At 37.2% G+C, this 12,246-nt stretch overlaps 1 protein-coding gene across 3 annotated transcripts; it reads right to left on the bottom strand.

Moving 5' to 3' along the window:
- Positions 1-3,718: 3,718 nt before the first annotated feature.
- LOC143881112 (chromosome transmission fidelity-like protein) lies at positions 3,719-11,655 on the bottom strand. Of its 3 annotated transcripts, XM_077384108.1 has the most exons (6): positions 11,519-11,625; positions 9,946-10,019; positions 9,480-9,714; positions 7,995-8,190; positions 6,928-7,024; positions 3,719-3,953 (listed from the first exon to the last, which is right to left on the bottom strand). In XM_077384108.1, exons 3-5 carry the CDS (start codon positions 9,627-9,629, stop codon positions 6,996-6,998), a joined length of 375 nt encoding a protein of 124 aa, XP_077240223.1. In that variant the 5' UTR covers positions 9,630-9,714; positions 9,946-10,019; positions 11,519-11,625; the 3' UTR covers positions 3,719-3,953; positions 6,928-6,995. The 3 variants fall into 3 exon arrangements, with proteins under 3 accessions (XP_077240223.1, XP_077240222.1, XP_077240224.1); XM_077384107.1 differs by lacking the exon at positions 9,946-10,019 and having other exon boundaries at positions 11,519-11,655; XM_077384109.1 differs by lacking the exons at positions 9,946-10,019; positions 11,519-11,625 and adding an exon at positions 11,323-11,343.
- Between the last annotated feature and the right edge of the window lie 591 nt (positions 11,656-12,246).

Raw genomic sequence — 12,246 nt, 5'->3', positions numbered from 1 at the left:
TCTTCTTCTTCCATAACGTTAAACATAACGCTATTTGCCATACACAGTCGAATCGTGCTAACCGTCTTCGACTCAATGTCTTCCTACTCAGCATCCGTCATCTTCTCTGGCTTCCCATCCTTTCCCTTCAACGCCTTAGCTAATCTTTGTTGAACTAGGATGTCCTTCACCCTCATTTGCCATAGAGTGAAACTGCCTTTTCCGTCAGATCTGTCGATGTTGAACTGAGTAGAACTTGATTTTATCGCAATCTTAAATTACTCCTCACTTCACGGTATAGCGCTCCACCTCGAATGTGAATCTTTCTTGGACAATCTTTCTACTCCCAAAAATCGCTCTAACCACGATCGAACTGCAACACCCACGATCTCTCCACACGGCCTCGACCATCGCTCCAACCACAGCTCTGATACCACTTGTTGAGAAAATCTGCAAGGCAAATCAATCCGACCGTGCACAATTAAACGGAAAAGTAAAATAATAAATCAATCCACAAGATGAACACCGAGACTTAACGTGGTTCGGCCAAGCGTACTCTACGGGCGAGAAACGCGATCTTCCACTATGAGAAAACAATATACAAGGATTACAATGGATTAATCTCAAACCCACAAACCCGCAACCCCTTCCTTGCTTCTCAACCCAATACCGTACAAGTGTAACCCGAAAGAACCCCAATAGAAAACCCAAGCGACTATGAGAGGTGTCAAAAGATATCACTACAATGCCAAAAGGCATTAGGGTGATCTAAACCCTTCATTTGCTAAGCTACTATGGTGATGACAATACTAGAAAGTTTTACAAGTCAATGATACCATTGTCCACTCAACAACTTGCAAAGTGATGGTTATAAAAAAATAGTAGCTTTCAACATTAAAGTTCAATTATCAGATGTGCATGTTGTACAAAGCTACAATTATCAAATAGGCATACTGTACAAAGCTATTGATTTAGGTTATGTCATCTACAATGGCAGAGCCACTCTTCTATTGGTCATGTATATGATGGCTCATTGCATGATGCATCAACCAATTGGGAGATGGGACAACAATTGCATGCGCTCGAATTTAGTATGATAGAATAAACTCTGACAGCGTGATTGATCGAACACTAGAATAATTTGTCTTTTTTGTTCAATCATGCCAATGGAGCCAAAATGGAGTTGGGTAGATAGAAGAATGAGATTGAAACTTTCTATTTTCTACCTCAAGGAGGAGAAACTCCGATTGATTTTCTCTTCTCAGATTTTGCAAGCGGAGTAAGATGCATCATATTCAATGCCTAAAAAATATAAATTATCATTTTAATGAGTAATATTTTTCAAGCACTGCTTTCTAATCTTCTATTTTACTTATTACATGTTAAGAGTTCCTTAAAGACTTCAGATATTGGAGAAAACTGAAAAAATCCAACAACCTAGACTTGCATTCGTATCTATAAGTATATGGTTATTATGAGTTTAAAAGCTACAATACAATTTAATAATCTCATATATGATTTTAATAATTAACTTTATTTTTTGAAATGAAATTGGATGTAAATAAATGTCAAAAGAAAATTCAAAAAATATAGAAAAGAAAAAAAGAAAACAGTTACTATTCAAAACGTTGTTTTTGATTTAGGTACGAACTCAAAGATTTTTTATTTAGGAATGAAGATCTTTTATAGTAATGAGTTACATATAAAACATGGGATTTGCTAAGGTCCGTTGCAAAAGGCATTTCGCGGCTAGTCTGTCGCATGTCAAACACCTCGTGAATGAAGACAACAGCTTTTGTCTCCATTAACGAGGTTGCTGGTCTGAAGTGCACCAGCCGCGAAATGCCTTTTGCAATGGACGCTAGCAATTCTCATAAAACATATACTTGTGTAAACATATTATTTTATACAAAATTAATTAGAAAAGCCCAAATGTCGATATTGGAACAAGCTCCTCTCACATGACCTGTTCAATATATATATATATATATATATATATATATATATATATATATATATATATATATATATATGAGGAAACGGTTGGTGAGCTTAAGCTCACCAAACTTATGGTGAGCTAGCTTGCCCAATCACATGGGTCCCACATTTTGGGGAGTGATCCAAACCATTCATTTGCAAGGCCTTATCATAGATAGGGGGTGTACCAAAAATCAGCTCAATAGGATCATCCTAACCCCTCCATTTGTGGAGGACAAAAATGGGGCAGATTTGTGTCTGTCCATTTTTGTCCTCCACAAATGGAGGGGTTAGGATGATCCTATGGAGCTGATTTTTGGTACACCCCCATCTATGTAAGGAACTTTCAAATGAATGGTTTGGATCATCCTAACAAAGTGGGCCCCCATGTGATTGGGCAAGTTAGCTCACCATAAGTTTGATGAGTTTCCTATATATATATATATATATCCAATTTTAATTTATTGTATTCACATATTATTTACAACCTTATGTAACTCATTATTATACATGTACCAAATGACAAAAAGGACTTCCCCAGAAAGGAAAGGAAAAGCCTTTCCAGGATACAAAGACCTTTCTTACAAACCAAAAGGGCCCATAAAGAAGTGTTCAATAAAACGAGTATCATTCTGAGAAAGGGGAGCATTTTTATAGTTTCCATTGGGCAGTGATAAATTCACATCCTTCTAGGATAAATTCACCCTAAGAGGGGCACAATGAATCCCACCTTGTTCGAAGATCCAAACCATTCAGTTATTGGGCATTAATGTTACTAGACTTTGTCCCTAAAATCATCTCCATTGGATGATCATAACCCTTTAATCTATATATAAACTACACCACATATAAATCGAAGAGTTAGGATCATCCAATGGAGATGATTTTCGTGGTACAACATATTTACACACTTTTATAACTAAGTCCACTTTCTTCGAATATCCATACCCTTCACTGTTGGGCCCCACCAAAGGGTTGTGGTTAAAGAGAGAAGAGAGAGTACTACTTGTGATAATTCTACAGGTGGGGCCTATTTGGTTCAAAGATCAAGACAATTCACTTGTTAGGCCCCACCAAAGGTACATGAAAGAGTACAGGTTGTATTACCATGATAAATGGGGTGAATTTATCGTTGAAGGGGGTGAATTTGTCACCGCCTTTCCATTCTATTTATTGTATTAATTATGATAATATACACTCAAGAAATTATATCCGTGCTCCCTTATTTTAATAATGGTACATTGGTATTCTACATTCTATTATTCGCCCCATTCTTTCCATGTGAAGTCCCTCTAGTGTATCTATGGCTACACTTTTACACTGACGGGGCTGTCCCAACTAAAAACGAAAGGGCAAAAATATCATTTAGTTTTTGGAGAAGTGATTTTTTCTTATTAATCCTTAGCTATTTTTTCTTATAAATCCCTACCTTGCAGAGTATTTCTTCTGTTTCTTTTATACTTCAACACTCCCCCTCCCGTGTGGCCCCTCTTTTGGGTTTAGCCATTGCATGTGGAATTTTGCTATCCGGGAGGTTTGAACTCAGGACCTTTGCTTTGATACCATGTGAAACAACCAGTTACTCCAATAGCTTAAGCTGTTGGAGAAAGGTGTTCTTAATCTTTTATACTTTAACAATGTCTATTCAATAAAAATCCCTATCCTTTTGAACAAGAAATTTAGCGCGAAAAAATAGATATGCCTTCGGTAAGAAGTATTGTGTAATGCAAATTATTGAGGAGTGAGAGAGATTGAGAGATAAACTACGGTGTTGGGCGTCTTTATAAAGGAGAGATTCTATACTTTTTTTTGAGGATATGATTAAAATACCTTTCCTTCATACAGCAGACATAGACACATTGCCTAACCAGTAAATTTGTGTTTCAATTTAGTACAAAAGTACAAAAAAGAAAGGAAAATACATATTTCTTACTAGGTTCTCCGCATTTCTCACCGAGTTACCATGTATTAATGCCGTTCCATTCTCTTCCCTAACCCTGTCAAGAAAATGAGATTAGCATCAGTCTACATAGATCCATGCTCAGGTAAACTACTACATTTGTTTATAAATAACGAAAGCTTCATCTCTAGCTTACAGCGGCACATAAACTCCCATATCAAATCTTGTCACAGTTCTTTTGCGACCACAAGGCTATTCGAAGAATGAACTTGTTCTTTCCCTAAGGCTCTATTCACTTGCATTCCCGGGAAAGCAAATCCGTGGAAAACAACCTCTTTTTTCCTTGACAAGACAGAATTCTGGTGTTCACTTGCTTTCTCGGGAAAATAGAATTACACATGTGGAATTTCTACAATAAGTCAAAAAATGACATGGAGAATCCCAAACACTCGGATTACATTTCCCGAGAAAACTAGTGCAAAAAGAAGGGCAAGCAGTTTCCCTGGAAACCTTTTCCTGCGCAAGTGAATAGGCCAGAAACAGTCCAGAGAAACCTTTTCCTGCACAGATTCCTTGGATTTCATTCCTAATGCCACGTCAGATTCCTGAGAAACATTTTCTTTTCCTTTCCCGAGAAAACAAGTGAACAGAGCCTAAGAAGATAATTTGAGTAGAAGAAAGAGATCTTTTTTTTGAAAGAAAATAGCTACTTTCCAATGTGATTCTTTCCCATTGCAATTTCTAGATTATTATATGACAATTCTGTAACTTTCCAACAAAAACGGTTGGATTTGATCGCCAGAACTATGAACGCCTATATATATATGAGAGAACATTTCCTACATACTTGTGTAGGTAAGTTACCTACACACTAGCTTAAAATACAGTGGGGGCCCACATTGTTTGGGTGATCCAAACCATTCATTTGAATGATCCTCACATAGATAGGGTGTCCACAACCATAGGATCATCCTAACCATTCAAACTATGGAGGCAAAAAATGGACTAATTTGTGAAGGTTTATACACGTCCATTTTACCTCCACAAATCGTAGGGTTAGGATGATCCTATGGATCTGATTTTTTGTGGACACCCTATCTATGTGAGGACCATTCAAATGAATTGTTTGGATCACCCAAACAATGTGGGCCCCCACTGTATTTTAAGGTAGTGTGTAGGTAACTTACCTACACAAGTGTGTAGGAAATGTTCTCTCTCTCTCTCTCTCTCTCTCTCTCTCTCTCTCTCTCTCTATATATATATATATATATATATATATATATATATATATATATATATATATATATATATATAGAGAGAGAGAGAGAGAGAGAGAGAGAGAGAGAGAGAGAAGAGAAGGTACTCCCTGGAGTAGATAACTTATCTACTCCCTACCTTAAAATAACAGTTGGGGCCACATTGTTTGGGTGATCCAAAGCATTCATTTGATGGGCCCTCACATAGATAGGGTGAGCCCAAAAAATCAGCTCGATAGGATAATCCCAACCCTATGAACTGTGGAGGCAAAAATGGACGTGTATAAACCTGCACAAATCCGTCCATTTTTTGCCTCCACAGTTCATAGGGTTAGGATGTTCCTATCGAGCTAATTTTTTGGGCACACCCTATCTATGTGAGGGCCCATCAAATGAATGTTTTGGATCACCCAAACAATGTGGCCCCAACTGTTATTTTAAGGTAGGGAGTAGTTAAGCTATCTACTACAGGGAGTAGTTAAGCTATCTACTACAGGGAGTACCTTCTCTTTTCTCATATGTATATATATATATATATATATATATATGAGAATAGAGTTCCTAAGGTATCACCTCATATAGCTTATATAGAGTTCTTAAGGTGTCACCTCATATAGCTTATATGAGGTGGCACTCACAAAACGTTAGGGGGCCACATTTTTGGGGTGATCGAAACCACTCATTTGAAAGGCCCTTAGATGGATATGGTGCCTACAAAAAATCAGGTCCATAGGATCATCCTAACCCTTCCATTTATGGAGGTTAAAAATGGGCAGATTTATGGAGGTTTATACCCATCCATTTCAACCTCCACAAATGGAAGGGTTAGGATGATCCTATGAAGTTGATTTTTTGGGCACACCCTATCTATGTGAGGGCCTATCAAATGAATGCTTTGGATCATCCAAACAAAGTGGGCCCCTTATGTTTTTAAGCGCCACCTCATATAAGCTATATGAGGTGACACCTTAGGAACTCTATTCTCTATATATATATGCACTTCAAATGTGGATGTGGGCCAAAACACGACCAAAGAAACTCGTTGTGGAGCGGTTGAATCGGTTTGCGTGGTCGAATACTCAATTCATGCAGCTGAGACCTCAACTGATGTTGTAATAACTCGTAAGTGTCAAAGAATTTTTTTAATTCTCTTTTTAGGCAAAAGGCAGTCTCTAACAAGGACGCAGGCACCAAAAAAAAGGTAGCTAACTCGGTGAGTCAACAATGATGCGACGGACTTTTGAAACAATGGTTGAGATGTGATATGATACACAGAATCAATTACTTGCTGAAATACCAAATGTCATGGTTCAAATAGAGGAGTTTTGGATTCTTATTTCTCTGCATTTCATTCTTGTTCAGAACACAATATCAATGATATATGGAATCAATTACCTTGTTTAAGCCATGGTTCAAATTGAAATGTGACCTGTAAATTTTGGGACCTTAAGCCCCAAATAACCTTTCACTTGCATTAAGCACATTCAAGACAGATCTTGAGTTTTGGGTTTCTCAAAAATACTATACCCTACAAAAAGAAATCTCCGCACATTCTACACGATTCAATGGAGTTTCAAGCTCATCTTTTACAAAATGTTCCCACACTAAAAAATAGTATAATTTGAAGTACCTTGCAGGAGTTATGGTCTCAGAGGCATAAAGTTTTTGAGACATGAGAGATCCAGATCCGTTATGCATAGGGTAATCAGCTTGATGATTGTTCGCATGATAATTTTTGGATATTAAATAATCTAATAAATAAAACTTGATTTATTTCGGATAAAACAAGAACAACTAAGGCAAAGAAATATGCACCTTTTTAATCTCTTGAACTGTCAATGCTCTGCTCCGGTTGGATTAAATAACCAAGCAACAAGAATCATCTACACCTTCTTTTCCTTTATTTGTTGTTCTGAAAGAAGGAGACCTCCATTAGCACATAGTAAATTATGCATGAAGTCAAAGCCGATGACCTATACAAAGTGGGACATATCAAATTAATAGCCAAAAACACCAAGCAAAGGGTCGTACCCGAATACCCATAATATACACCTTTGTAGAATGAAAAAACACATGGGATTCTGTACGGCTCTTAGTACAGAGGAACTTGGGCTATGTCGGGCCAAGCTTTGTCCAATAAGGGTATTAGTTTTGACTTAAATACAGCAAAATTACAATGTAAAAGAGCTAGAACAAAAAACCAAAACCAGCCAACTTTCACACATAGCTTCTAGGTCTGACATACCATCTATATCTTTTACCTAAAATGTCGACCATCACACCTAAACTTCCAGTGGACTCTAAATAGTGCTTTACTGTAAACATGTCATGTATAAGTTACCAAGTAATATCCAATTGCCGGACCTATTAAATATAGCCCACAAATTACATTGGCCAAAAGATCTGAACCATCCCAACTGAAGACTAGTTTGATGGTTCTCAAGACTTTGGAACACATTTGAAATCCTATTAATTCAATAACTGGGATTATTACAATATAAGGGATTTCCATTGACAAATAGAATGAGGATTCCTTTGATTTTACCATTGAAAATGTGCAAGACCAAAAATTCTGATGCACTTCTAAGGCTTGGTGGAACAACTACAGTTTTCTCTATAACAAAACATGACTTAACCACCGCATGCCACTGAAACTGGGAGACTGGTTTACTGGTCCTCATCGAGAACTCAAAGGTCCATCAAATTTCCGTTCACAAAATTAATGGGACCTACAAAATAAACATTGGAGGTCCAACCAATACAACCATTGAAAAGAGGGGACTAAGATCTGTAATGTGACTTTGTAAGTCCCGAAGACTATGAGACTTCCTTTGATACTGTCATAGTTGTATGATTCAAAAGGGAAAAAAAGATATACATACTTGAGATTAGGGCCTTTGGCCTTGTCTTGAACAAAATCTTGTGACGAATAATTCCAATCACATCCAGTTCCATCTTTGGAGAATTATCAGAATCAGGATCAACAACTTTCTTTTTCTTCAATACTAACAAAGGCTTCTTCAAGACTATTTTTGACCCAGACAATTCATGGTACCCAACTGTGAAGGTGTAGTTTCCCTGAAGGAAAAATATTACAAGATAAGAACATGTCCATTAGCTTTGTTAAATCTGCAGTATATATATATAGTGACTTCAAATACATGTAAATGTTTAAGGCTATTGATAGGGCCCACAAGAGCAACTTCCCAAACTGTCTGTCGACACAATTGCACTGTATACGTGACAATTGTAGATCAAAGCTGTTCAAGATGTGGGGTCAGAAGCCAAAAATCACACCAATCATACTCGGCTTTTGCCATTCAACTATTGACATCTTGTGTTAGCCATCCTCTTTGAGGAGACAATTGGACAATTAGGATCCAATTGCTGAGATTTTTGCCATGGAAGGGGAGGCCCAATTGTTGATTAATGAAGATTCGAACAATCTTGGGAGGTCCCGGGAACCATCTGGTTTGTATTATATAAAAGCATCTCAAGGCATCATACCCCAATTCAAAGCACCAATGAAAAAATTCAAACTAAAAGAAAAAATCAGTCGGCCTTCATTTTTGAGAAGTACATTATGCAACAATCAATTAGAAGACAAAATTTTTATTAACAAAATAAATATAGAATCCAATTTTAAAAACAAATCAATTAACCTTAAATTCTGAGCAGTGACTGATAATAAATAGTTCAACACAATCCTCTTTGCTGGGAGGCGTTTTTTTTTTTTTTTTGAATGACAGCTATTTTTGAGATACAAACTTCATTGAACCTGCTTTTCCTTGATCTTTTAATGCCCCTTTTTTTCCAATAAAATGTTAACATGTTAAACTATATGTTAAATGCCTTACTTTGGGATGGACTCCCGTTGTTTCTCTCTTTGATTGGGGAGTGCATGGAGGCCTCTGGAGGGAACATAAGGTTCCTTGTGCTATCAGTTTTAGTGTCCTATTCCACCTGGGAATTTGGTTGGAGCAAAACGATAGACATATTTTATCCACCTCCTTTCCACCTAGTAGTGGAGCTGATCAGTAGCCAAGATAAAGTGTAGTGGAGCTGATCAGTAGCCAAGATAAAGTGTAGTTATATGCTTCATACGCCAGTTGATTGAACAACTGTTTTAAAACTCCATGTGTCAATCGTTGGCTCACCTGTCAAATGGTTTTGGCCTATAGACTCAATAAAAAAACTCCTTTGACTACCTCGAGACAATTAAAAACTCATCACGTCAATCATTGACTCACCTGACTGTTTTTACTTTGACCGAGCTCTTGTCCAAGTTTTTCTAGAATGTTCTCAGGAAAATAATTGATCGATGCATATGAAATGTTTGGGAGGATTTTGATTATGAGAAAACCAACCTCGGAAGAAGAGTGACAAAGGCGTCCGATCTCAAGTCCTGGGAGCTGATTTTCAAATGACGGTTGAGCTTCAACAACACCCTGCAATTCCACAATCGCCCATTCCGGGCATTTCCCTTCGCCGCAGTTACACTTCACCTGAATTTGCATTTTTCTTCTTTTTATGGCAAAAAAGAAAGGCTCTATTTTGGGTTAAGAGAGAAAATAAATTGAAGTGCAAAAGATTTGAATATTCCTGCAAAATTGAAAAGCTTTAGGTCTATTAGATGCATATAATCTTGATCATTGGAAAAAGAAAAACAGATTCGTCAATTAATGAACCCAAAACATGAAAATTCATTTAAACAGAAATTTGGTTTACATGTCGATCTAGAAATTTCTGGGGAACATCATTCATATGGAGCATTTCAAATATCATTAAAAAAACAAGGCATTTGAATATGCAAGATAGTTTTTAATAATTTACTTTGTCTTGCTAGGCAAATGTATGGAATGAGACGAGGATTTGATCACAAGTTGCAGCTACATATCCATGAGTGCCTGAGATTTATAAACATTTCAAGGCGAGCAATATATAACATTAATTATAGCATTAATAAAAACTATAAATGCTTAAAAGATCACCATCATCACTTGATTCATGCGAAGAAAGGAGATTAAGGAAAGATGAGAAAGACAGGAAGAAAAGAAAGGAGAGAAGAATATTCATGGAGGGTGAATCCTCAATCTCAGGACTTAAAACCTTATATAAATATAAAGGGCGGCCCGCACGAGGCTCCTGCCATTGCGGGGTCTGGGGAGGGCTAGATGTACACAGCCTTACCCCTGCTTTGCTGAGAGGCAGTTTCCGTGACTGGAACCCGTGACCACCAGGTCACAATGGAGTAACCTTACCGTTGCGCTAAGGCTCGCCCATATATAAACATAACTTAACCTCTGAGCACAAAATAAATGTTTACTTAAAAGAAATACAATAAAACTTGATGTAAAACTAACTTGAACTCTCAACACTCACCCCTAAAGTTGGAGCATAGATGTCATCCAAGACCAACTTTGAACAAACAATTCCAAATTTGCTGCAAGCAAATGCTATGGTAAATAAACCCACTAATTGATCTTTGGAGCTACATATGGAATAAATATCAATTTACGAGTGACCTTTTTTAATGAATAGAATGACAATCCACTTCAATATGTTCGGTCCTCTCACAAAACACAAGATTGCTAGCAACATGGGTAGTTTGCATGATTATCACAATACATCTTCATTTGCTTGCAAACATTGAATCACAATGCTTCCACTAGTTTGTTCAACCAGACCAACCCACACATTGTGTGTCGTTACTCGATGTGCTACTTCTGCACTAACAGATGAGCCTTCCATTAAGGCGGTGATACCTACTTGGATGAAATAGTGAATAAGACTATGAAGTAGTCATAGTAAACATATTGGAAAAAGATCAGCAAAGTCCTGTTATATGTAAAAATTCAAATTGCTTTCAAAAAACCCATACCCACGAATACAATACAACCTAAAGAGAACATCAATGTTCATGCACAAGAAAAATAGAAACCTTAGTAAAGTATGAAAAAACCTTACGAGACATCATTTACATGAAAATACCAAATCTCTCAAATGAACTTAGATATGAAAGAATCAACACATGAGATTGGAAAAGGGAGATGACGAATGATATTTCTCAGGGCTTACGAAGAAATTTATTGTTTGTACTGACCAGAAATATAGAATAAATAGTTGGATAAAGGACCCCAGGGGCTCCTGTTAAGGATATTTGTCCTGCTAAAAATGATGACCCGAAAGAGTGAAAGAGAGAGAGCATACCGAAATAGAGGGGTTGTTTTCACCCTTTGAGAGAGAGAGAGAGAGAGAGAGAGAGAGAGAGAGAGAGGCATAAAAAGAATTCTTACAGAAAGTATTGTTCCTATAAAACACGAACAGGGGCTGGTAAAAGCAAATATAAAGAAACTAGAGAACGTATTTCACATGGAAAGCTTAGAGGAATGGGTTAAATCAAGACCTTTCCGAACAGAGGAGAAGGGTTTCGATCGTTCCTCGAGGTATCTTTGGCAGATCTTCGAATTTCTTTTGAGAGATTAAAGGGAAAGCGACGAGAATGAGGCTAGGGTTTTTAAATGGAAATGGAGAGAGCAGCAATTTATATCTCTTCAAACCGATCCGATTCAGCTTAGAACTCGTTTCCCGCGTTAAGAAAGGCTACTGATATTCGCACTACAATATTTTGATAATTGCACTAGCTCACCTTGTCGTTTTTTTAATTGGGCTATTTAATCACCTGTAAAAGTTTATTACGATTCCCAAAGAAACTAATTAAAACACGGTGCAAATATCAGTAGCCTTATGAAATAGCTACATAAAGAAGGGGAACTTATATTCGCACTCCCTCGTCCTATCCTATCCTATCTATCTATCTATATATAATAAAGAGGAAGGGAGGTTTACTGTTCACCGCTGATGTGGCAGCTCTCTCCTTGCTCCCTCAAATCTACGTGGAATGAGGATTTTCTGTTTTTTTTTTTAAATCCCATTTTACACTCTTTCAATTTAAAGCCCTTTCATTCCAAGAGTCTTTTCCGTTTGGAATTCCAAAAGTTGAGTATTTTAGGTTTCCCATCCTAAAAAAAGGATAATAATATCCATCCTCTCTATCCGTTTTTTATTCAACCCAATCGTCTCTCTCCCTCTCTCACCTCTTCATCCAAAAGACGGCTTCCCACCTCCTCCTCA

Source organism: Tasmannia lanceolata, unplaced genomic scaffold, assembly GCF_043159265.1.
Source record: "Tasmannia lanceolata isolate RefF3 unplaced genomic scaffold, GAP_Taslan_0.1 ptg000007l, whole genome shotgun sequence".
NCBI classification, from domain to species: domain Eukaryota; kingdom Viridiplantae; phylum Streptophyta; class Magnoliopsida; order Canellales; family Winteraceae; genus Tasmannia; species Tasmannia lanceolata.
The sequence above is the reverse complement of the archived record's forward strand: the minus strand, read 5'-3'. Positions and strand labels throughout refer to the sequence as shown.

Coding starts and splice junctions, on each gene's coding strand:
- LOC143881112 (XM_077384107.1), bottom strand. CDS start 9,629: ATGCAAATTCAGGTGAAGTGTAACTGCGGCGAAGGGAAATGCCCGGAA. Junction 8,191..9,479: donor TTTGTCACTCTTCTTCCGAG/GTTGGTTTTCTC, acceptor TTTTTCCTTCAG/GGAAACTACACCTTCACAGT. Junction 7,025..7,994: donor GCCAAAGGCCCTAATCTCAA/GTATGTATATCT, acceptor TCCTTCTTTCAG/AACAACAAATAAAGGAAAAG.